Source organism: Heptranchias perlo, chromosome 24 (genome assembly GCF_035084215.1).
Source record: "Heptranchias perlo isolate sHepPer1 chromosome 24, sHepPer1.hap1, whole genome shotgun sequence".
Lineage (NCBI taxonomy): Eukaryota > Metazoa > Chordata > Chondrichthyes > Hexanchiformes > Hexanchidae > Heptranchias > Heptranchias perlo.
The window spans coordinates 9,492,956-9,520,038 of record NC_090348.1 but is presented as its reverse complement, the minus strand read 5'-3'; the positions used below and the strand labels follow the sequence as shown (position 1 = coordinate 9,520,038).

The 27,083-nt window shown below is 45.2% G+C and overlaps 1 protein-coding gene across 2 annotated transcripts in view; it reads left to right on the top strand.

Moving 5' to 3' along the window:
- The window catches only part of pde3a (phosphodiesterase 3A, cGMP-inhibited), a 413,169-nt gene that overhangs the window by 379,295 nt on the left and 6,791 nt on the right, over nt 1-27,083 (top strand). For both annotated transcript variants that reach the window (XM_068004733.1, XM_068004735.1), the window contains 4 exons: nt 2,693-2,892; nt 7,295-7,498; nt 11,843-12,004; nt 13,308-13,557. In XM_068004733.1, coding sequence (XP_067860834.1) covers nt 2,693-2,892; nt 7,295-7,498; nt 11,843-12,004; nt 13,308-13,557 — 816 coding nt within the window. The remainder of the gene's footprint in view (nt 1-2,692; nt 2,893-7,294; nt 7,499-11,842; nt 12,005-13,307; nt 13,558-27,083) is intronic.

Sequence of the window (27,083 nt, the reverse complement as noted above, 5' to 3'; positions counted from 1 at the left end):
AAAAGAAGTATCAACTGCTGTCTTCTTGTTTCTTTGACAGCTTCATCTTCTGGTCTCTTGCCAAAGCTTTCTCTTGTCACTTCTATAAATCCTCAATTTTACCCATCTTCTATCCTGAAGGTGTAGTTTCTAGCTCTCCTGCACCAGGAGCTGACCTTTATAAGCTCGCTTTCCTTTCTCAATTTTAATACTGAAGATCCTGTGAAGAATTTCCTTCCATGTCTCCACTCTATTTGACCAATATGACCAAAAGCATGTTTTATCCACACCAGGTCTGTCAGATCCTCCAGTCTCTGGACTTCAGTAAGACTTTGGTTCTGTTGGTAACCCTCTCATTGTGCTCAAGATGCATGCATCTGTACTTATCCCTGTCCTGTGATGTATTTTCAATGTCCTTGACTCCCAGTCCATTTTTCCATCTCCTTGGGAATTTGCCTGTTTACCCTATCCCTAAAAATCCTTATTGCCTTTAGATTGGACCTTTCTAAAGATACGGGTAATCTCAATTTATCTATCACCGTGAAATTTCTGGTCCAATCTGTGATCATTGGTATTGTCTTTGGAATGGTCGTTCTGCTGCTGATTTTATTACCCATGATTGGAACTCTGATCTTGAATGCTTTGGTGACTCTTATATCGTTGCCTTGAACATCTGCAAAAACCTTGATAGTTCTGATACCAACACTTCCAGAGCAGCTACCATCATAAGCTCTGTTCACGGCTATCTAGATTTTTCTCGAATGGCTCAGTCAGTGCTGTAGTTGATAAATGATCCTGTGACTCTTCCATTAACTGAAGGGTTCCACAGGGCTGTGTCCTGTCTCTCACTCTTCATTTCAATTATCTCCTCTGCTTACCATCAAAGCCGATCCATTCTTTTGCTAAGGGTTCCACTCTACGTTCATCAAGTTCCTTCAAATCACATACCCTCAGTCCTCTCAGTACGAAGGCTGAGTCAATATATCTTGATACCCATGCTCTTCAACATAGCAATGAGAGTCTTTCATTCTTCAAAGACACAGTTTCTTCATGTCTCTCAAACATCTAACCAACAGGTCCCACCTCTTACCTTTGATAGCTCCAGCCTTAGGCCTTCTTCATCTTTCAACTTTCTCGGCCTCACTGAGTTATATTTCATCACCAGTCACTAATTGAGCAGGAAATGCCAGCGCGAGTATAAAATAAATTTTCCCCATCTTATACTCTCACTCAATCTTTTGCTAACAATTACTGGAGGATATACACCCAAATATCTCCCCCAGCCTCAAATGGAAATCCCTGATCTTCTCCACTACTAAAACGAATCCCAAGAAGCTTGGTTTCCTATTTTGTACGAAACATGTCTTTCCCCTCAACAATTCAACTCTATAAAGCCCAAGACTGTCCAAGATTTGAATACTGCTCCCCTGTCTGGAGAAACCCCTTTAGCATTACTGTCACATTTTTTGGCAGGATACAAGGAAAAGCTAATGAGATAGGCACTCTTTTCTTCTCCTGCAATTCTAGTCTCTGATTTTGGTCCATCACAGCTTTTATTCACTTGTACTATTTTACCAATGTTATAGTGATCAGTGGTCCTCTGAACTTTCTTCCTTTGCGGCTTCTAAATTGCAACCCTTCTTTCTGACATGCTGCATTGAAACCAAGACTCACCAACTACAAAGTCTCCTCCTTTAACTCATTCTTTCCTAGGCCCTCAAAACTCTTTAGCTTTTTAAGTTTCTTCTCCCTCCTACAATTTTCAGACTTTGAAAACCCAAAGTTTTTTTGTCACCTGGTCACCACTTGTTGATTTACCTCATTCCATTTACCCTATTCAACCTTGGTAGCATCCTTCACCCTGGTTTCTCAATTAAAAAGAAAAGAAACTAAACTCATTTTGCATAGGACCCTTATAGCCAATAACCAGAGGAAACTTGTTTTTTCTTCAATCATTCTGGACCTGGATTCAAAGTCAGGTCCAGGAGATAAAGGACAGTTTGTAAATTACTTTTCCTCTTGCCCTCCTAATTTAAAATCTGATCTTTTTGATGCTTCTCTGCTTTGTGCAGTTTAATATGGAGAAGAGGAAAGTACTCTTCCAAAGGGGTAGAGAAAACGTCCCCCCTTGTTGGTACCTTGCACCTTGGTTTCCAGCCCCTTGTATCCATCTACTCAACAGCTTGATGATCATGGTCTGATGATGCAATGCCTGTGCAATGAGTGATACATTTACGAAGTAACATGTATGAGATAATGCAGTTAATGTTCAGAAGCTTTTATGCATAGAACTTATTTTGCTGGTCAGTGACTACATTCCCTTCAGAGACTTTCCAGGATCTGTACTCATTCACAGACTGTTGCCATTGGAGAATGACAGGAGAAGTGGAAAGGGTTTAGCTTGGGCAGTAAGGAAGAGGCAACAACAACAACTTGCATTGATATAGCACCTTTAATGTAGTAAAAACATCCCCTAAGGCGCTTCACCAGGAGCGTTATCAGACAAAATTTGATGCCGAGCCACATAAAGAGATATGAGGACAGGTGACCAAAAGCTTGGTCAAAGAGGTAGGTTTTAAGGAACAACTTAAAGGAGGAGAGAGAGGTCGAGAGGTTTAGGGATGGAATTGCAGAGCTTAGAGGCAGCCAGAAAAGACTCAGTGTTCTACTTGTGCCATCTAACATTAAAATTCTTTGTTAAATGTTTGTTTAGATTCAGACAGCGGAATCACTCATGGACACATGGGATTCGCCATATCAAAAACCTATAGTGTGACTGAGGACAGATATGGCTGTGTTATAGCCAATGTGCCTGCCCTGGAGTTGATGGCCCTCTATGTCGCTGCGGCCATGCATGATTATGATCACCCAGGAAGGACCAATGCATTTCTAGTGGCAACCAGTGCACCGCAGGTAGGTAATATGCAACTGGTGTTTCCATTGTGTCCCTGAAGCGGTGGTCTTTTGTGTCAGGACAGCTTCACGTCTCAGAACGCACAGAGTTTACACTTGTTTTTTTAAAAACCAAACTTGCCCGGGGATTTTGGTGGTGCAGTGGGTAAAATGTTGGCTCTTTGCAGAATGAGAATGCAGGTGCAAAAAGCAGGGGGCTCATTGTCACAAGTACGCAAACACGGTGATATTCCAGAAAATGCAATGAAGAAATTTCTTCTTTAAATCACAGGTAAGGGAAATGGGCACTGGATTAGAACCTGGCCTTTTACCCCTAGGACCTTGGTTCAAATCTAGTCCAGATTCACTGGACGAAAGCTTCTTCTTTGTGTTAGCTGGAAGAGTTTCACTCTCAATCCACTCCTGTCCCTAATTTGGCACTAATTAACAATGTCACTCATACAGGACTTTTATTGTCAATTATTAAGGAGATGCAACTGAAAAAACTACCATCTAAAATACTAAAAACGACTTCTTTTAAAAAAAAGTTATTTCATTATTTTTCTCCTTTCTTCCCCAAACTAAAGTAGTCACCCCCATTATTTTAGGGTTTGACTTTGTCTCATGCTAGAACAATCATCAGGTTGAAAGCCCCTCCCCCTGATGCCTAGGTGTCTTGTCATTCCTTGTCTAAAGTGTCAGCCATAGCTCAGTGGTAGCACTGCTGCCTCTGAGTCAGAAGGTTGTAGGTTTAAGTCCCACTCCAGGGACTTGAGCAGGCAGTCTATGCTGACACTTCAGTGCAATACTGAGGGAATGCTGCACTGTCGGAGGTGGCGTCTTTCAGATGAGATGTTAAACCAAGGCCCTGTCTGCCTTCTCAGGTAGACATAAAGGATCCCATGGCACTATTTCGAAGAAAAGCAGGGGAGTTCTCCCCAGTATCTTGGCCAATATTTATCCCTCAACCAACATCACTAAAGCAGATTATCTGGTCATTTATCTCATTACTATTTGTGGGACCTTGCTGTGCAGAAATTGGTTTCCGCGTTTCCTACATTATAACAATGACTACACTTCAAAAGTACTTCATTGGCTGTAAAGCACTTTTGGACATCCTGAGGTCTTGAAAGGCGCTATATAAATGCAATCTTTCTTTTTAAATAGTTGTGCATTTGGAGCCAGATCTGCAGTGCCCCACATATTCAATTTGACAGAGTGTGTTGGAAGTTTTTGAGCAAAACTTGAGCTCCTCAGACATACGGTATCCACAAACTGTGTTGACGCCATATTACTAGAGACCCTGTTTCTGTAACTGATGATAACTAGTGAAGCTAAGTGGGATTTTAGCTCAATTTGTAAACACTTGCTGTGTGTGAACATCTCAGCTCTCTCCCAAATGAATCCTGTTACCAGCAGAGTGCCTGGTAAGTAAACCAGTTTCATTCAACGCTTTAATCTGCCAAAATGAGCCTGTGGGGTTTCACAACTTTAATTATATTTGGTCACAAAGGATTAAGAAATTCATTATGTACTTAAAATTCAAGCTGGAGGTTTGAATATTGCATTGTTCCCATTTCTGTGTGATAGTTCTACATATTTCAATAGGAAACAGTATAAAACACAAAGTGAAGAATGGAATATGATTATTTGTAGGGACTTGGGAATGTGCAGGACTGGATGTGCAGTGGTCCATCTGGCACATCTCAGTGTCTAGGAAATAACATAGTCCATGACACCCTTCATACTCCACTATCACACCTTTCCCCAGGCACTTTTCCAGCTTTTCCTTGAATATCAGACCCCAGTATCTCCTTCCCTCTTGTAAGTTAGAGGCTACTGCCTCTTGCTGTGCGGCGATGTTAAACATACTGAAGGAAAGGCCCATTGTACAAACCAGCATTTCCTGACCAATCACAAACACAATTTTCTGACATAAACCACCACTGTCAAGGAGCAGAGCAATGCTGGGAAGGTACAATGTCAACCAGAGGCTTCCCATCACAGCCTTGCTTCACATCTGGGAGTGAGTGATTAATAAAATTATTTGCACGGTACTTGGAAGCACTTACCTCCACACTGAGAGCACATTCTCACTATCCAGTCCTATCTGCTCCAACTACTTGAGAAGCACCTCATAGTTCTACAGTGCAGGAGAGTCTTGAGCAGGTGGTCTCAATGTGGAGTGAAGCACTGTTAGAAAACTACACAAGATAACTGATGATATCCTGCAACTTCACCTTTGCGAGCCTTTAGATTAGTGGTTGCATTCCCACCTCTGAATCAAAAGGTGCACGGTGTGAACCTTGCTGCAGACAGTCCCGGTGGGTGGAGACCAGAGCTCTGGGTTGACATTCAGTGGGGATCCTCTTTCCGGTTCGTGTAGATGGCCCCCCCTCCCCTCATTGTATGGGTTGTGGAAGCCCATGAAATCCTCCTGCTGTATAGGACTAACCAACTATCGACCGGTATAAAGATGGCTACGGCCATGGAAGAAGCATTTACGTCGCGGCCTGTCAGACAGTTAAGCAGCCTGCGAAGCCTTCCACTGCTTCATGCTATTCTCCAAGGGAAGCGTGTGATGATACAACAACAACCAGCTAATAAGAGTGCAGTATAAGGATGTCTCCAGTATGGTGCCTTCTCAATTACTGTCTTTCTTTAGACTATTGGTATTTGTCAAAAATGAACATTAATATACAAAACCTTCATAAGTGCATAGCTCAGTGGGTAGATCTCTTGCCTCTGAGTCAGGATGGTTCAAGCCCCACTCCAGGACTTGAGGGCACATAATCTAGGTTGACTCTTCAATGCAGTACTGAGGGAGTGCTGCACTATTGGAGGTGCCATATCTTGGATGTGATGTTAAATTGAGGCTCCATCTGCCTGTTCTGTTGGACGTAAAAGATCCCATGATTCTATTCTAAAAAAGAGTACAAAGTTCTACCACTGTCCTGGCCAATATTTATCCCTCAACCAATGTCATCAGATGAACTTAATTTAGTGTTTGTGCGATCTTGCTTTGGAAATTTGTTGTTGTCTTTGCTTCATGTAGCAATAGTAGCTAACACTTCAAAAGTAATTAATTGGCTGTGGAGCACTTTGGGACATCCAAAGAATGTGAAACGCACCATATAAATGGAATCTTTTCCTTCGATGACTTAGAAGAATGGCCACTTGGATGAGATGCCAGAGGGCTGTCGGCACATGAAAGAAAGAAACAAAGACTTCCATTTATATAGCGCCTTTCACGACCTCAGGACGGAAACGTGGCAGCCAATTTGCGCACAGCAAGGTCCCACAAACAGCAATGAGATAATGAGATGTTGGTTGATGGATAAATGTTGACCAGGACACAGGAAGAACTCCCCTGCTCCTGTTTGAAAACCATGGGATCTTTTACATCCACCTGAGAGGGTAGACGGGACCTCGGTTTAACGTCTCATCTGAAAGACGGCAGACTCCGACAGTGCAGCACTCCCTCAGTCCTGCACTGGAGTTTCGGCCTAGATTTTGTGCTCAAGTCTCTAGAGCAGGACTTGAACCCTCAACTGACTCAGAAGTGAGAGAGCTACCACTGAGCCACAGCTGGATTTGAATCAGGTGTTGGAACCCTCCCTGAGGTTTTTCCCCCTTCCCAAACCCAAGCTTATGGAGATTAAATGTAGTATCTCCACAGCTGTGGCTCAGTTGGTAGCACTCTCACCTCTGAATTATGGAAGGCTGTGGGTTCAAGCCCCACTCCAGATACTTGAGCACATAATCTAGGCTGACACTCCAGTGCAGTACTGAGGGACTGCTGGAGGTACTGTCTTTTGGATGAGAGGTTAAATCGAGGCCCTGTCTGCCCTCTAAGGTTGACTTGAAAGATTGCACGGCACTATTTGAAGAAGAGCAGGGGAGTTCTACCAGTGTCCTGACCAACATTTATCCCTCAACCAACACCTAAAACAAATGATTTGTGATTTATTTTATTGATGTTTATGGGACCTCGCTGTGTGTAAATTGGCTGCCGTGTTTAATACATTACAATAGTAACTTCACATCAAAAGTACTTCATTGGTGTGAAGCGCTTTGGGACGTCACAAGATCATGAAAGGTGCTAGATATAAAAATGCAAGTCTATCTTTCTTTCTTTTGGTAGCTGAGATCAGCAAGCTCAACCCAGACCTGGGACCAAACCTGGTGCCTTTATGGAGTGACTTTTATCAAATGAACAAGTATTGCAAATAGAAAAACCCCAAACTGTAAGAAGAGCTGCTTATTTTGCGTGTTTTGTTGCATTTGTTCATTCTAGTACTGTGTAATTTAAGGTGCCAGCCTAGATGAGGGGCTAAAGTCCTTGCATGGAGCTAACCTTAACCCTAACCCGCAATATACATATACTGAATCAGTGCCTAACTTCAGTTGTGCTTCATTGCAGGCAGTTCTATACAATGACCGCTCAGTGTTGGAGAACCATCACGCAGCAGCAGCATGGAATCTTTTCATGTCACAGCAGGAGTACAACTTTTTGGTCAACTTGGACCATGTTGAATTCAAGCGATTCCGTTTCCTTGTGATCGAGGCCATACTCGCCACAGACCTTAAGAAACACTTTGATTTTCTTGCTGAGTTCAATGCCAAGGTAATCTGGTTAATCTGGTTCATTAAATCATAGTTTTAGATAGAATGACACTATAATGAGGATCACTTTCTTTGAGTCTCGTGCTAGTGACACATCAGTGATCACAAGATAATTACGGATGAGGAAGGCCCTTCTTAGTTCATCCAAAAAGAATCTGAAGTCCCTAATTGTAGCATCTAATTGTATCTTAAATGATTTGGGGTTTTTTTTGGCTCCACTACTCCATCCAGGAGTCCATCCAATGTGTTGATCACTCTTTGTGCAAAGACGAATTTCCTGATATTGGATCTAATTTTGCCTTTTGCTAGTTTGAACCCTTTCTCCTACACTCACAATTTAGTTTAAAGTTATATTACCTTTATATATACCTCTATAAGATCACCTCTCAGATGCTACCTTTCAAGGCTGAAAAGTCTACTTTTCTCCAGACTTTCCTCATAACACAGATCTTTGGTACTCTGCACTTCCTCCAGCACTTGAATATCTCCCTTATCTATCATTGACCAGAACTGGATGCAGTATTCAAAGTGTGGTTTGACCAGAGTATTGTATAGTTTGATCGTGATGTCCGGTGACTTATTTTCTGTTGTTGTGGCCCCATAGTCCAACATTCTATTTGCTTTGCTGTTTGCTGCTCTGCATTGGTTGGACATGCATTGGTTGGACATGCAATGGTTGCCTACTAAGACTCCTGGGTCTCTTTCAACTTTATCCTAAGCTATTTCAACACTATTCAGTGAGTATGTGTGTCACCCATTTTTCCTTCCAATGTGCAGTACTTTATACCTGTCTGCATTAAATTTCATCTCCCATTGCTCTGCCCACTTAAATATTTTATCCAACTCATTCTGTAATTTCTGCATTGCCTCCTTCAATTCCAGTGCCCTTCCTAGTTTGGTATCATCTTCAAATTTGCCTAATTTCTGAATCCAAGTCATTATGTAAATTAGAAACAGCAGTGGTCCCAATACTGAGTCCTGAGGCACCCCACTCAGTAGTTCTCCCCACACCAACATAACTCCCATAACAAGTACCCATTTTTCTCCCTTCAGCCAGTTAATTGTCCATTTCCAAGATTTACCTTCAATCCCCAGAGCTGTAAGCTTAACCAATAGCCTTTCACGTCAAATATCTCTTGAAAATCTTGGTATAACAAATCATAGGGGCTCTTACAGTCCACTTAGGTTGTTACTTCCTCAAAGAAGTCAATGAGGTTGGTCAAGAGGAAATGGCCCTTCCTGTTGCCTGCTGTCTACTAACTTATTATTGTAAAGATGATCTTTTAAGTTCAATCCTGATAATTGTTTGCATTATTTTACATGGAATTAAATTAAGACTGATGGGTCTGTAGTTGCCAATGGCTGTGTTATCATCTTTTTTGAATACAGATCCCACATTAGCCCCTTCCAATCTAATGATACCTCCCTGTGTTCAGTTTCTCCTGACTGTCTCTCAGCACTCTGGGATGAATACCATCTGCCCTTGAGGATTTGTTTCTTTTGAACCCTTTTTCTTTGGGTCATCTCTGTTTTGGCATGTGTTCCTTTGTGAATGTTTGGAGGAAGCAAATGTACAGAATAATTCTGCCGAAGTTACAGCAGGAGCATGCTGGGGCAGCCATGGATTTTCCCAACTGATGTTTTTAAAAGGTGTTCCACCTGTCTTCTATTTAAGTGTGGTTGAACCTCCTTCAGTCAATTTGCTTAAATTTTCACCTTATTTCTTTCAATGTAGCCCTTTTTATCGTTACTTACCTGGCTCCTGGTCTTGGGTATTTCTGAATCCCAGGTCATGTTGAACTTCATGATTCTGTGTTCATTCAAGGGTGTCACAGCTTCCATTTCCTGTACATTTTTGGATCACTCCCAAATACCGAGTCAAAATGAGCACTGCTCCACGTAGCTTCCCTGATGTATGGACTCATGTCATGCATTACATTTACCGGCTCTGACTCCAATCCACTTGGGTTTTCCCAATTTACATTTGGTTGATTGAAGTTGTCTATTAAAGTAACTTTTTCCTGTTCTCATATATCCTTCCAATCTCTTCATAAGACAAACTATCTCTTCTTTTGCCGTTGATCTGGTGATCTGCAGCATAACCCCAGTGTTAGATTGGATTAGAGATGTAAATAGCTAATGCTTTCCTGTTAACTCAATGGCTGAGTTGAGTTTAAGCCTTTAGACCCTTTAGTCAAGAAATAATTGGTGTATGATAAGTCTCATGTGTTGGACTGAACAGAATCTGTGCACCAAACCGACTGAACGGAATCAGTGCATCAAACAATGTATAAATAATGAGCAATAGTTTCACACTTCAGTGGGGATTGTGCATGCAAATGTGGCTGGATCAAGATGTTCATTTTAATAGAAATGAAGTGGAAAATAATTCAGAGGAATTCCATTGTATTAATGAAAATCAGATACTACTTTATATTCAGATCAGCTTTTGTATAGATTTATATGTGCGGCATTTAATTTAAGTTAATATTGCTGTCAGTTGGCAGCAATATCACTGAAGAGAAATGATGTGGAGATGCCGGTGATGGACTGGGGTTGACAATTGTAAACAATTTTACAACACCAAGTTATAGTCCAGCAATTTTATTTTAAATTCACAAGCTTTCGGAGACTTCCTCCTTCCTCAGGTAAATGTTCAGGATCTCCTTGAAGCCTACGCATTTATACATATAGAACAATACATGGTGTTTACAGACTGCCCCTGCAACTGCCCGTTGCCAAGGCAATCACCGTGTTCAGACAGAGAGGTGTCACCTGCAGAACCCCCGAATACACATTCAACAAAAAAACAAACAGGGAAAAAAACAGAGAAGAAAAACAGAGAGAGGCAGAAACATCCGGAAGGCAGAGAGAGCCAGCAAATGACCCATTATATTAAAAACAGATAACATTTGTTCGCTGGTGGGGTAACGTGTAGCGTGACATGAACCCAAGATCCCGGTTGAGGCCGTCCTCATGGGTGCGGAACTTGGCTATCAATTTCTGCTCGACGATTTTGCGTTGTCGTGTGTCAAACAGGAGGGTTCCCTCCCAGTCGGGGAACACTTCAGCAGTCATGGACATTCATCCACCGACCTTCGGGTAAGCGTACTCCAAGGCGGCCTTCGAGACACACGACAACGCAAAATCGTCGAGCAGAAATTGATAGCCAAGTTCCGCACCCATGAGGACGGCCTCAACCGGGATCTTGGGTTCATGTCACGCTACACGTTACCCCACCAGCGAACAAATGTTATCTGTTTTTAATATAATGGGTCATTTGCTGGCTCTCTCTGCCTTCCGGATGTTTCTGCCTCTCTCTGTTTTTCTTCTCTGTTTTTTTCCCTGTTTGTTTTTTTGTTGAATGTGTATTCGGGGGTTCTGCAGGTGACACCTCTCTGTCTGAACACGGTGATTGCCTTGGCAACGGGCAGTTGCAGGGGCAGTCTGTAAACACCATGTATTGTTCTATATGTATAAATGCGTAGGCTTCAAGGAGCTCCTGAACATTTACCTGAGGAAGGAGGAAGTCTCCGAAAGCTTGTGAATTTAAAATAAAATTGCTGGACTATAACTTGGTGTTGTAAAATTGTTTACAACTGAAGAGAAATGACAGTGAAGAGAAAAGTTTGTTCTGTGTGCACAGTACATGGTGTTAATACAGAGTACATGGTGTTAATACAGAGTACATGGTGTTAATACACAGTACATGGTGTTAATACACAGTACATGGTGTTAATGCACAGTACATGGTGTTAATGCACAGTACATGTTGTTAATGCACAGTACATGTTGTTAATACAGAGTGTATTGTGTTAATACACAGTACATGGTGTTAATGCACAGTACATGGTGTTAATACACAGTACATGGTGTTAATACACAGTACATGGTGTTAATGCACAGTACATGTTGTTAATGCACAGTACATGTTGTTAATACACAGTACATGGCGTTAATACACAGTACATGTTGTTAATGCACAGTACATGGTGTTAATACACATTACATGGTGTTAATACACAGTACACGGTGTTAATGCACAGTACACGGTGTTAATGCACAGTACATGTTAGCACCTTATTGCCTGTCCAAGCTTTTCAGTGACCTACACAGTGCTGTAGTGATACACACTGGTTGACAGAATGTACTGCTTTATTCTTCATTCTACAAATCATTCTAAGTACATCTTAGTAATAGAGGCCCATTCTTATAAAGAATCTTAACCACGGCTGTATTTCCAATACTTTTTAAAACTAAAGGTACAACTTATCTCCTCAATTCTAAGTGCTGTTGCTGATCCGAATTGTAATTGGATTGCCCTCGTTACTGTAAACACTTACAGGTGAATGAGGAGGTCGGACCAGGTATTGACTGGGCAAATGAAAACGATCGCTTGCTGGTTTGTCAAATGTGTATTAAGCTCGCTGACATCAATGGGCCCGCCAAATGCAAGGAGCTTCATTTAAAATGGACGGAAGGCATCGTTAATGAGTTTTATGAGCAGGTTAGTGTTGTGCCATGAATAAATGAATTGCGTGTATTTTTTGACGATCAATAGAGTACAAACACATTGTAGGGCATGTTCTCAGAATGGGCACCTCTGGCGGGAAATGGCTTTCACTGGTTCAGATATCACAGGCCTACAGCTTCTGATCTGCTGCCCATTAATTTAAATAGCTGGACCAACCTGGCTTGCTGGCCCTCAATTACCTCACCAATGCTCCCGATGAGCATCACTCATTGCTGGAAGCGCTTGATCTGGAAATCTTGCCCTTAAAAGATGCTGGAGGCTCACGTGATACATACACGTTTGAAAGACATTCCTATGCATTCTATTTTTACATAATAAAAACATGCACAAGGATTCTGAAATAAGCTTTTCTTTATATATAATACTGGTCAGTCGGAAGATAGAAGAGGTAAAGGGGGCAAGTCTCTGCCGTACTACATTGCCCAGGGGTTTCCTATGTGAGCAGTGCTGGCCCTGTGCCTACAAACGGGTGCCCCAAAAAACTAATGGTGGGGCTTGCCAGGGACACTGAAGGTGGGAGCCTGGCTGAAATTAAGTTTATTTCTTTAGATAAGGTGGATCTTCAGGCTTCAGGATTTCTGATTGCTGGATTCGAGCAGCAGCCAGAAACCACGTGGGCAACAGCCAAAAGTCCATCTGTTTCTGACCTGTTCCCCGCGTTAGGTTCTGCCAGAAGCTAAGAAGGCACCCAGGCCATGATCGTGGCCCAGACTGGGAATGTTGGCCACACTGCTCACTCTGCATGCACAGTAACCCTCAAGTATGCCTGCTTGGCAGAGCATCCGAGAAGAAAATCAACCCTATATTGTTTTACATAGAATGACATAGAATTTACAGCACAGAAACAGGCATTTATTGCCCATCCCTAGTTGCCCCTTGAGAAGGTGGTGGTGAGCCTTCTCCTTGAACTGCTGCAGTCCGTGTGGTGAAGGTTCTCCCACAGGGAGTTTCAAGATTTTGACTCAGCGACCATGAAGGAATGGCGATATATGTCCAAGTTGGGATGGTGTGTGATTTGGAGGGGAACTTGGAGGTGATGGTGTTCCTTTTCATCTGCTGCCCTTGTCCTTCTAGGTGGTCGAGGATGTGGGTTTGGGAGGTGCTGTCAAAGAAGCTTTGGCGAATTGATGCAGTGCATCTTGTACATAGTACACACTGCAGCCACCTCCAGAAATCATGCTGATGATGTTGCCTAAGTGAGGAGGAGAGAGAAAATGGGAAAAGCAGAGGGTAAAATCATTCCAGCATCCCTAACCAATTTTACTTTTACGTGCAGGGTGACGAGGAGTCGAGCCTCGGGCTCCCCATCAGTCCATTTATGGACCGCTCAGCCCCTCAGCTGGCCAAGCTTCAGGAATCCTTCATCACACATATTGTGGGGCCACTGTGTAACTCCTATGACTCAGCAGGGTTAATACCAGGTAGATGGGTGGAGGATAATGACGAGGAGGAGGAAGAAGAGGAGGACGAGGAGGAGGCAGAAACAACAGAAGAGGAAGGTACAGAAACATTGGAAACAACTGCAAGTGAGTTTAATTTTTATTCAAAGAAACAGCAAAAGAAATTCAAGTTGTTCCAAATGACAGGTTATATTAGAGGCAATACATTGTCTTTTGATAATCATGTAGTAATTTGTGATAAAATATTTAAATGGAGAAGGAAGTGAGGAGTCCTTAATTCATATGATTACCACACATAATTATGAACTCTTAATATATGTGTGACTATTTCGCGACAGTCTCCAGCTGCAATATGCTGTTGTCACAATATTTGTTGACTAATTCCCTCAAGCCTTGATACAGCCTGTCTAATGGGTGCAAATAGCCACGTAACCAGGTAAACACCTGGTGACCAACCATTTCAGTGAGATTTCCCAGTGATTGCACCTTGGCCCAAACTGTCCCAACACAGGTGCAAGCTGTTGGTCAGTACATTTGATTTCCTTCCAGTGTCAGTGCTACGAAGTCAGCACTGAAAGCCCCGAGAATGGACTGTGATAGAAGTAAGGCAGGTCAGGGAATGGAGAGTCCTGTGGTGCAATATTTCTTGCATGAATCATGCTTACCTACTGATGAATACGCTTCAGCACCAGAGACAATCATGGTATTAATCAGCACAGCGTCTGAATGGAATTTTTCGCTCATTGTGTCACCATGTGAGGTAAATCACAATACTTTGTGTTAATACACAAAATAATGTGTACATTTAGCATTTAGCATTTGTTTGCAATACTGCAGAACCAGCAGCCCCATATCAGGCTGTTGTGGACATTAATCTCTGCCTCCATTTGACTGCAATACCAACCAAGGGTTCCTGTAATCTTCAGTGAACTCATTTGTAAAGCAAATTGTTCCTCTTTACTGTGACGATGTGGTATGTTAGTTCAGCATTATATACATTTACCACCCCTCATTAGTGCCAGAATCTTATCCATGGTTAGTGTAACTTATTTGATAATTCCTCACGTTACCTGCTGAAGCACTATCAGAAGGGTCAGGTGGTTTAGTGTTTACTGCTGGACACTGAGCATTTCTGGCTGAATGCGATCATGCATCTGCACTTTTTTGAAGTTTTCTGTTCCCACATCATTAAGTTGTTTCTTTATAACGTTGCATACCTCATCACCCTGAACCTTAATTGAGCTTTTTACACTCCTGTGATGAAAGTTGACTCCTCCTCCAACCTGCAGTCAGTTATCTTTTGTCTTCATTCATGAAGTATTGCTGAGCTTGTATTCATATCTAGAGCCAGAGCTAGCACATGCAATAGCACAGAACTTCACTTTGCTGGGTAAAAAGAAAAAAAAAGTCTAGCATTTATACAGCACCTTATCTTCTCAAGGAGTAGCTGAGGCAAATAGCATAGATGCACTTAAGAGGATGCTAGACATGAAGGAGAAAGGAATAGAAGGATGTGCTGATAGGTTGAGATGAAGTATGGTAGGAGGAGGCTCGTGTGGAGCATAAACACCAGCATAGACCTATTGGGCTGAATGGCCTGTTTCTGTGTGTAAAATTCAATGTAATTCTATGTAGAATTAATAACTTTGACATGCAGTGACTGTTGTTATGTAGGGGCGATGCGGCAGCCATTTTGCCTCCCCCTAGATCCCATAAATGAGATGAATGTTCAGTCAATTCACATTACACAGCTCTTCGTCACTTGTATTCATTTCTTCAAATAGCCTAGAACTCTTGAAGATCAAAGCTTCTCAGTGGATTTCTTCCTGCTGTCTCCAGCCTTCCAGAAGGGTCAACTGCATGAGCCTGCAACACACCATGCTTAGTGAGAAATATTTGATAAGTGCTCACCTTGGTGTTAAACCTTACCTGCATCTCCTCAGGCTAAAGTAGAGTTTGAGGTCTCAACCACACCTCACCTTCTGTGAAATTTACAGGTTTAGCGTACAAGGCCGTTGTCTAGTACTGTTGGCAATGGCACCATGAAAACTGGCCCTGCGACGCCCAGTCCTACAGCTTTAAAGTCACAGCGAGTATACACATTGCAGCTGTGCCTACTACTTTCAAAAAACCCATTCTATTATGTGGTTGTGCCACATCCTTTCAGAACCAAACATCTGACCAGGTTCCAGGCAACTCCATGACTCCTTCCAGGCAACCTGTGTAAGTTATCAGCTAAATATTGATAAATCCAAAGCTTCGGCCCCTGACATAAACTCCATACCCTCGCCATTGATTCCATCCCTCTCCTCGGCCACTGTCTCAGGCTGTTTGCAACCTCCACATCCTATTCGACCCTGAGCTGAGCTTCTGACACCGTATCCTCTCCCAGCACAATGAGTCAGCCAGTCTAATACTACTCTCCTACTTGGTCTCTATACCTTTTAGTAGTCCTCATTTTCAAACAATATCTAATTCCCATTTTAAAGAATTTAATGGCACTGATTCAACAATGGTTTGTGGCAGAGAAGGCGATATTCTAATCACACTCTTTGTAAAGACATTTTTCTAACTTTCCCTTTAATTCTTTTTGTGATTATCTTAAATTTGTGCTCCTTGTTACAATCCCACTGAGCAGTAGAAACAATCAATCTCTATTTATCTTATCATAACCCTTCCTATTCTTGAAGACTGTACCAAGGCTGTACACTCAACTGTGGTGAAAAAAACACCCCAACTTCTCGAGTCTCTCTCCATAACTGTAGTCCCCTCATCCTTTGTAAAATTCTACTGAATCTATGCCTTTATATCCTTCCTATAATGGGGTGCCCAAAACTGTACGCAATATTCCAACACAGCCTTACTAAGGTGTTATACAAGTTCAACATTACCTCCTTGCTTTTGAATTCTATGGGCTCGATTTTCGCGTCGGGTTTCCTGCGCGTTTCCAGCGGGGGGGGCCCCGAAAATCCCGATATCCAGTCACGTGACCGGATCGCGCCGAGATCCCGGCCACTTCCGGGTGCCGCGCTGACGTGCGGGGCTGCGTGCGCAGGCCCCGCTGGTGGGAATCCCGCAGGCAATTAAAGCCAGCGGGGTTCCACTTGAGTGTACTTACCTTGCTTGTTGAGGTCATTAAATGAGCTGAAGCAGCTGTCAAAACAGGAAGTGTGGGATTTTAGGTTCAAGGCAGTGAGTTTCACACACTGGGGGAAACAGTCTCCCTTCAACCGGTCGTGTTCCAGCCAGCAGCCTGTGGCAGCTGCCAAGGTGCACTCCACAGCGGGTGGGAGAGCCCTCACCCACGCAGGAGGCCACCGCGTCACGTAGGGCAACCCCTGCCCTCCACCACCCCCCGCCAAGCCAGAGGACAGACCGACGTGAAACCGCAGCCCTAGTGCGAGGAACCACCTACCTACCCTGCACAACCCCTCAGACCAACACCTGCCAGATGGGTGGTGCGTTGACATCCTCGGAGGACGAACAGCATGACCAGCCCCAGCAGCCTCGCAGTCCACGCCGTCCGCCTCGGAGACGTGGAGCCCCCCAACACGGTGCTGTGGCACACCCACCTGCACAGCAGGAGGGAGGGCAACCACAGAGAGAGATGCGTCGCAGGAGGCACTACCCTCCGCACAGGGTGTACAGACCGAGGCTCAGCTTCATGGACCTCTCCGAGGAGCAGTGCATACATCGGCTCAGAGTCAATTGCCAGGTAGTCGCCGACATCTGCAGCCTCCTTAACGACGAGCTGCTCCCGGGTGGACCAAGCAGCATCTTCTTACCTGTCGCCGTCAAAGTCACCACTGCCCTCAACTTCTTTGCATCCGGATCCTTCCAGGGTGCCACCGGGGACATCACCGGGGTCTGTCAGTCGTCTGCACACAAGTGCATAAGGCAGGTCACCGATGGGTTGTTCTGCAGGGCCTCGCACTACATCAACTTCGCCATGGACGAGCGCAGCCAGATGGAGAGGGCGGTTGGATTCCATGCCATGGCTGGCTTCCCACGGGTACATGGTGTAATCGACTGCACCCACATCGCAATACGGGCACCTCCGCATGAGCCAGGGCTGTTCATCAACAGGAAGGGGTATCACTCCATGAACGCCCAGCTCATCTGTGACCACCGCCAGAGATTCCTACATGTGTGCGCCAGATACCCCGGCAGCTGCCACGATGCCTTCGTCCTCAGGGAGTCCACCGTCCCGCCCATCCTCCAGGCACCCAACACCGGCAACGGCTGGCTCCTCGGCGACAAGGGGTATCCCCTACACACGTGGCTCATGACGCCTCTGAGGAACCCCATCACCGAGCCGGAGCGTCGGTACAATGACAGCCACACTGCTACCAGGTCTACAATTGAGCAGGCTATAGGGCTTCTCAAGATGCGCTTCAGGTGCCTTGATCGTTCTGGGGGAGCGCTGCAATACACACCATTCAGAGTGGGACGAATCATAGTTGTCTGCTGTGCCCTGCATAACATGGCACTACAGAGAGGGGTGCCGCTGGAGGAGGCCCAATCCACACCTGCCACCCACATTGAGGACGGCGATGAGGAGGAGGAGGAGGAGGAGGAGGAGGAGGACGCGGACGCGCCAGAGGATGGTGGACGACCCATGCGCCGAACCACGACTCACCGGGATGCTCGCCGGGCCAGGGAGGCACTCATACGTCAACGGTTCTCCTAGAGTCAGACAGTGCGAGGCGCTCGCATCTCCTCACCTGCACATGCGAGGGGCCATACCAGCCCCCTCCACTGAAGAGTGTTGCCAGTACTCCTGCACCCATAGCAGTGTGCCCAATGGGCGGCAGCAGGTGTTCGCCGTCATGATGGCCTGCACGGAACGCACCTATTGCACAGGCCGCGGAAGAATGGACGAGAGGTGGCAGGAGTGGTGAGAATATAGTATTTAATATGTACAATGTGAGATAATATAAACAAAAAGTGTACAAATTAATAGACACCCTGGTGCATTCCCTTTGTGCTTATAACGCCTTTGGATTTCTTTTGCGGGTACCCCTACGTAGTGCTACCCCTGTGGCTCCAGCAGAGGTAGTGGCAGGTTGCTCCTGTTCTTGCCCTGACCGGGTAGATGCTTTGGGCCGACGACCCCTGGGTTTCGGTGCCCGTTAGGGCACCTCCACAGACTGCTCCTCCTGCACCGGGGCAGGGGCAGACTCGGCCACCTGGAGAGGAGGCACCATTGCGGGTACTGGTTGAGAGGGGGGCAACGGGTGGGACGTGGGGGCGCCTTGAGAAGCGTCCCCGCTTCCATGTCCCCGGTCACCATCATCCCTCTCGTGGCCTCGGCCCACATCACCCCTTCCACCCTGCTGGACGGCAGTTTGGATGACCTGTGTGAGGCCTTGCAAGGCCACCCCTAGTGTATCCGTCAGCCTGTTTATGGCGGCGGAATATTGCTCACCCTGAATCCGTACAGCCGTTGTCAGGGCCTGCACGGACTCGATGTGGAGCTGTGCGTGACGCCTGAGGGAGGCTAGCCTGTCCTCCACCGCAGACATTCCCGCACCTACCCGCGACACTGTGTCGCTGGTACCCTCCTGTACCTGCGCCACCAATGCCCGCATGCAGGAGGTGGACTCCTCCATCGCCTGCGCAATTGTGGACAATGCGCGCGGCACCTCTCCCAGTACCTCAGCAATTAGCTGGTGGCCCTCGACGACTCTCCTTTTCACTGGTGGCCCCCTGGGTTCAGCATCTGGGTCCGGCTGAGCAGAGCCTGGAGATGAGTGCTCCCACCGACGTGGACCCTCCGCGGCTGCCCCTGCCACCAGGGTCTGCTCATGCTCACTCGTGCGCAGTGACTCACCAAGTGCTACCCCAACTAGTTGGTGAGGGGGACCCACCGAGGTGCGTGTCTCTGCGCTGGTGGATGGTTGGCTCAGATGTGACGATGCACCCTCAGAGACCGCCATGTCCTCTGAGGAATCGCCCTCCTCACACACAGCGCTCGCAGACGGCCCTGCAAGAGAACAGAGGGCACTGAGGCATGTGCACAAACATTACGGTGCGCCTGATGGCAGGTGATGATACGGTCACTCGCGATCATGGGTGTTGAGTGTCAGCTTTCCCTTACCGGCCGTTTCTGCAGCGACAGACTCGCCATCAGCCACCGACAGGCAATGTCGCGTGCGGGCGAGGTCGAGCGCCTCCACCTCTGCGTCGGTGAGCTCTACCACTTGCGGCGGGCCACCTCCGGTGCGTGCCCTTTCCCGATTGTTCTTGCTCCTCTTCTCCTGTCAAGGCAAAACACAGATGTGTGAGTGGGTGCGTCTTGCATCGTGAGACGCATCGAGCATCGGTGTGGGTGGGTTGAGCGTGGGGCAGATGGATGGGAGGAAGCGTGGGCCACGTGCCCATCCCATTGCATGGGGATTGGGGTGTGTGGTAGTGTTCGGGTGGGGACAGGGACGGTGGGTACTTGCGGGCACGGCGAGGATGGTGAGTAAGTGGCTGTGAGGATTGCTGCAGGAGCGCTGTGGTGGCTCTGCAGGAGGAGTTGTGATCTGTTTGGCGTGATGGTGGGGACGGGCTGTGGGAGGGTGCGTTGGTGTACTCACCTTGCCAGACCTAGTGAGGACATTGAAGCGCTTGCGGCACTGCTCCCATGTCCTTGGGGTGTTGGCCCTGCTGCTGACCTCCGCCGCCACCTCTGCCCATGCCTTCCTGGTGGCGGCGGCAGGGCACTTGCGCCCATCCTCAGGGAAGAGCGTGTCCCTCCTCCTCCTCACGCCCTCCAGCATCAGCTGCAGCGCAAGGTCTGAAAAACGTGGCGCAGCCTTTCCCCTCGGGTGAGCCATCATCACCAGCCTAATGATTGCAGCAGGAGGGGCTTTGGGAGACTGCCCCTTTAAGTGGAGCTCCTACATCGCGTCGACGGTACTGCGCATGCGCAGCCGGCCGGCACGCAGCTGGGGAGCGGAGAACCCGGAAGCAGGGCTTAATCAGTTCAATTATCCCGCGATCGCGCGGGGGACGCACGCAATTAGCTGTCCGCGTTTTCCACGCTCCCGGAGGACCACCCGCTGGGAACCCGCAGGCCTGCTAAAATCGAGCCCTATGTCTCCAGATAGAAAACCAAGGATTCTTATGGGCTTGGTCATTTGCACTGCCATCTTTAATAACCCATTATTCTGCACACCAAGGACCCTCTGCTACTGTACCCCATTTAAAATCTTATCATTTTGGGTGTATTTTTTATTCCTGTTCTTAACTTCCAAAATGCTTTACTTCACACTGTTGAATTTCCTTGGGATTTTTCCAGGAGGAAAATCAGGTGGGTTCCTTTATAGGAGTGAGCTCCGATCTACCCGATTTTCCTGCATGGTGATCTCGTGCATCCAGTCGCAGACCCAGGAAAATCCCCCTGATATGTGTTACTTCACCTCTATCAGGTCGCCCCTTAATCTCTGAACTCTAGTGAAGAAAAGCACTGGCTTCTCACATGTCTCTTCATAACTAAACCCTCATTCCCTGATAACTTCCAGTCAACCTGCAGTGCATGGGGAGACCCCCTAACTCACAAGTTTTAAGCTCATCGTTGAGTTGTTAAGGTATCCCTGATGCGTACATTAAAGATTATAAATTGCATTGTACACCAAGCAGCCAGTGTTGACCTCCTAATCCCCTCCATCCTTGTGGGAAACGCATTGGCCCCTGCTTCTGACCTGCTGGGATGGAGAATTCACTGTGCAGAAACGGCAGCTCATGAACGCACAGCTTCTCAAGCCTTTTAAAAACTGGAATTTACATTTTTAGCAGTCCAGAGACCAGCTCAGTATTTTCTTTCGTGTCGCAAGATCTTCTGCTCACCTCTGGTGAAAAATCACTGCCATTCTGGAAGAAAATCAAAGCCACGGTGAAATAATTTCTAGATCGATTACAGTCAAGGGTACTATTTTTTCCATTTCATTCCACGATCCCGTGTCAAAGTAATATTTTCGAGCAAATTTGCCATCAATCATTGACAGGGCCATGTTTTTTTTTCATGGGCAGAGTCTGTGTAATTAGTGTCTTCTTGAATGACTGCAAAACACGATAAGATAAAGTGATTAACTTTACTGGAACCTCGCAGGCTCCATACCACCCTTCACTGAGGGCCATTCAACTCCACACAGGGAACTGTGTGACCCTTCTATTTTGAAACACCTGCATGTGGCTGTGGAGAGGGAGATCATGTTCCTCTCATACTGATGCTATCACACAGGGTCATAAATTCCTTATCACACTGCATCTGTTCATTTAACAGGATTTATTAAACATCTGTTGATAAAGATAGTAAATTGCGTTGCACAGAAATAATATATATCTTAAGGATCCAACTATAGTCAGCAGCCCTTATCGCTGTCAGGCTAATGTAAAGTAGGTACAATCAGCAGGCTTGTTTATTCCAATGTTACTGCAACAAAACGCAAATCTAGTGCAATCCTTAAATTAGTCTTTCAGTGATTGGCACCTAGATCACAATGGTCCTAAATCTACTATAAGGACTGACTTTACTGTCTGTGTTAGCCTGTGATCTATTGCCACTGGAAATTTAATGAATTACCTCTTGAACTCTCGCTAACTGTCAGAAAATGAACTCTTCCATTAATGAATGGCGTAATTTGGTATTTCAGACTAAATACTGCATTCTGTTTCATTGTGACGTTTTGTATCCATATGCCATCCTGAATAGGATGTGCAGGCAAGACAGATGATAATATAAACTACATGCGAGTTGAATATACAAACTAAAGGTGAATTCATACAGAAATCCATAGGCCCACATACTTGATGCAATAGCTGGAGTTTTAATAAAAAGTGCAATGGACCAGTGGTCAGTTTGAACTTTACTTTTCTTCCACTGCTAAACACTCTTCAGGGACTAGAACATTTGGAAGTGAAAAAGGGGGAATGGGGAAGAGCCAGGAAATTAGGCAACAGTTCGTCTTATCTCGGTTGTAGGTAAACTTCCAGAGACCATAATAGAGATAACGTTAGTGACTGTAGGAGCATCTGATGAGAATGTAGAAGAGCCAATATTGCAGATAAAAAGATACTACTAAAAAGTTGAATGGACTAAAAATAGCAATGTCATCAGGCCCAGATGGTAGACATCCTAGAATACTGAATGAGGCTGTGGAGACACTAACCACAATTATCCAAAAAATCTGTTGATAAAAATTGTAAATTGGCATAGACTAGTCGGGCTGAATGGCCTGTTTCTGGGCTGTAATTTCTATGTAATTTTATGTAATATTCCTCTGCTCACTATTTTAAAGGAGGTGTAAACCAGTTCACAAATCACAGAACTGATTGCCCATCACATTCCCTTATTAGCACGCACTAGGAAAATTCAGCACAAGGCTTGGAGTCCCAACATGAAAATAACTACTTCTGATTTGTAAGGTTACTGAAATTATTTCATGTGGTTACTTGTTAAGACAACTTGTAGTGAGTGCAGGACTGGTGAAAGACATTGCTGGTAATGTGACTGGTTCAGTTGAAGTCCAACTCTGGAAGTTTACCAACAACCGATAAGACAAACTGTTGCCTAATTTCCTGGCTTTTCCCCATTCTCCTTTTTCCACTTCCAAATGTTCTAGTCCCTGAAGAGTGTTTAGCAGTGGAAGAAAAATAAAGTTCAAACCGACCACTGATCCATTTGAGACAGATGCTAGAACGTAACTTAAAAGGAAAATCAAATAAGTATTCGTAAAGGAAGAATGTAGAAGGATACAGGGAACGGGCATGGAAATGGGATCCGAGTATACAGCTCCAGTTGAAGGGCTAACAGCAGAATGGCACAACGGGCCAAATGGCCTCTTCCTGCGTTGTAATTTCTATGATTTGGTTGCAGCTCAAATAAAGGTTTTGAATGTGCTGCCAAGAAACATAATTCAGTAAATTTAAAGCAGCCAGAAGGACTATTTGTTACAAGTGCCTGGCTGGACTTCAACTGAACCAGTCACATTACCAGCAATGTCTTTCACCAGTCCTGCACTCACTACAAGTTGTCTTAATAAGTAACCACATGAAATAATTTCAGTAACCTTACAAATCAGAAGTAGTTATTTTCATGTTGGGACTCCAAGCCTTGTGCTGAATTTTCCCAGTGCATGCTAATAAGGGAATGCGATGGGCAATCAGTTCTGTGATTTGTAAAACTTGTACTAACACACAATAAAATTACTGTTAACAATATTAGAGGGCATAGCTTAGTACGTTACACTGAAAGTAAACTGGTTTACACCTCCTTTAAAATAGTGAGCAGAGGAATATTACATAAGATTACATAGAAGTTACAGCACAGAAACAGGCCATTCAGCCCAGCTGATCTATGCCAGAATTTATGCTCCACGCGAGCCTCCTCCAACCCCTCTTCTACAATCATAGAATGATACAGCACAGCAGGAGGCAATCATGCCTGTGTCGGCTCTTTGAAAGAGCTATCCAGTTAGTCCCACTCCCCTGTCCTTTCCCCATAGTCCTGCAAGTTTTTCCCCTTCAGATATTTATCCAGTTCCCTTTTGAAATTTATTATTGAATCTGTTTCCTCCACTCTTTCAGGCAGTGCATCTCACCCTATCTGCATATCCATCTATTCCTTTCTCCCTCATGTGCTTCTCTTCTGAATACTTCAATTGTTTGTCCACTGTCACTGCCAATAGTAATTTCTGCCCTCATAAGGCCTTCAGTGACATTAATACTACTCTTTTTTTGACTCTGGTTATTCCTAACTTTAAATTCTTGGTAGCCATGGGGAACAGCAGATTGGAGTACCGACACACTGTGCATTGGAGTAGTTAAACATGAACTTGCGCCTCTTATTTCCCAACGAGGAGCTTGAAACTTCATCTAAGTCTTCAGGGGGCGGCCGGATAGTTCTCCACAGGATGTGAGAGGAAATTGGAGGGTTGGTCACCCCAGGCTGCTCTCAAGGGGCCCTTCCTCAGGCAGCGTTGGCAGATGGCCAGGGCAGGTCAAATGCACACTCCAGCATCTGTGGACTAGTGTGGAATCACGAAGCCCAAGGAAAAAGGGAGAAAATATATTTTTTAAAAAAGCTTAGGAAAATGGTGACTAAAGCCATTTCATCCATTACTCCCAAATATTACGCTGTGCCTTTAATTGTATGTTGTTCCATAACGCTCACCAAATGCACTGGCTGGACTGAAACATTAGAGAATTATTTCCGAATTGAAAATAAGGTAATTTATGGTCTTTGCCCCAACTCAGTAATTTTCCAACATATCTTTCCACTGAAAATGTAAAATGCCCTATATCAATGCTCACTCGTAAAACATCGGTGTCAATTTCCTAGGCCTCCCTGCCCCAGGAGTGCCATATTTCCTGTCCCAGGCCATTAGCAGGCACATCTGGTGCAGGGCGGCCTCCTGGCAGGGCCTTGCACCTACAAGAGGGGGTGGAAGTTCGAGCACAATTGCAGGTGCTTTGTTCCTGGCCACTGGCCTTGGGCAGTGCAGCAAGTCAGAAGGCCTCCAAACCCAACGATCTACTGGATAAGTAAAAATAAATTGAAATGTTAACCTCTTGGGGTTCTCTTCAGCTTGTTGCTGGGGCCTTTCAGACTGCTCATCGCAGGGGAAGCTTGATAAGTACATGAGGGAGAAAGGAATAGAAAGATTATGTGGATACAGTGAGATGAAGTATGGTGGGAGGAGGCTCATGTGGAGCATAAACATCAGCATAGATTTGTTGGGCCAAATGGCCTGTTTCTGTTCTGTAAATTCTGCGTAATTCTCCTGGGAGAATTCAGCACAAGATTGGGAGTCCTATCTATTACAGAAGCAGCTCCAGCTCCAGCTCTCACCCCCGAGGAAGCCCCTGGAAATCCTAGAGCAACATTAAGGAAACATAGACCTGGCATAATGACTTTGTGCCCCCTTTCTCCATGCCTTTGACCCCAGGGAATGGGTGTTCTTTGGAAGACAAAGGTCATGAAAAATCGGCCCCATTGTGTCCTGTCCTGCTACACTCTTATCAGTAGTAGCCTGTTTAATTCAATTCTGTTTGCAATGGGGCTCCTTACCCTATGTATCCTCAGTAAAAGCCTGGATTCTGTGTCACATTGTTGTACCTCCATCTCTCTTTATCATGCACTGAAGAGAATGACATGCCATTCCAGTTGCTTACACAGTGCTTCAATTAACATGATGTTTGTATCACTCTTCTGACCGTACTGCCAAAGTACATATTTTTAGCCTGACATTAATAAGAAGACATTGTGCGAAAAACATTGTGGCTGCAGACAATCTCATATCTGCTCTAATGCAAATTTGGCCTAGTTCCCAAAATGGCAGGATGTGAACTGAGGAACCAAGTTAGCCTGAAAACCTCCCCAGTACAGCAACAATACCCTTAAAATCGCTGCACAGGAAAGCTGCATTTTTCATTCAAAATTATAGCTGCAAATACTGAGATCAGCCATTTCGTTACTGATGGCAGCCATTTTGTTGTAAAAAATGGCTGCTCTCAGTATTTGGAAAGAAATGTGCTGTCTTGTTCCTCAGCAAAAAACAGTATACGGTCTTTCACAAAATACACAAGCACAAGCTTAAGGAACCTATCTAATTCATCTCCCCTTGCTACAGGGCAAGACAAACTGAACTGTGAAGACATAAAATGTGCTGGTTTTTACACACCCAATTCCTGGGCAGTGCAGGCTCTTGTTTCACAGAATCATACAGTGTTAACGTGCAGAAACAGGCCATTTGACCCATCATGTCTGTGCTGGTGTTTTTCTGCACATGAGCCACCTAGTCAGATCCCACTCTCCTGCTCACTCCCCATACCTTGTAGCATTCCTGTCTATCAAGCAACTATTAATTTCACTTTTGTAATAATTTTTTGGACTCTGCTTCAACAACAGTTTATGGCAAAGAATTCCACATTCTAACCACCCTCCATGCAAAGATTTTTTTTCTCACTTTCCCTTTAATTCTTTTTTGTGGTTATCATACATTTGTGCCCTGTTGTTCCCATCTCACCCAAACGTGGAAACACTCTGTCACTATTTGCTTTCTAATGGCCCTTCATCATCTTGGGAAGACCTATATTAGGACATTTCTAAATCTGCACAGTTCTAATGAAAATAAAACCTCTAAAGGCTTCCTTCATAACTGTAGCCTCTCATTCCAGTCAATCTATGCTGCACTTTTTCCAATTGCTTTTCTATCCTTCCTATTATGGGTTGTTCAAAGCTGTACACGATATTCCAACTGCGTACTAACTAAGGTATCTTACAATTTCAACATTAGCTCCTTGCATCTGTATTCCATGGGCACGATTTTAACATTGAAATAGGGGTGGGTTGGGGACAGGGGGGCATTCAAAATTGCAAATGTTTCAGACCCGCCTCCAACCCGCCCACTTCTGGTTTTCACGGAGGCGGGACGAGGGGCAGGAGACCATCACACTCTCAGGAGGCGGGTTGGTGATTACAACCTTTCCAGGAGGCTGTGGGCCTCCATTTTTGCAGAGTTTCCGATTTTAAGCCCTGAGGGCTGGGATTCCCGGGCCTTCTGCTTCATGCCACGTGAAAGAAGGCGAGAAGGCCCAAAACTAAAAGGTAAGTGCCTTTCTGGCACAGCTTGTGGGCCTGGAGGAGCAGGAGTGTTCCCCCC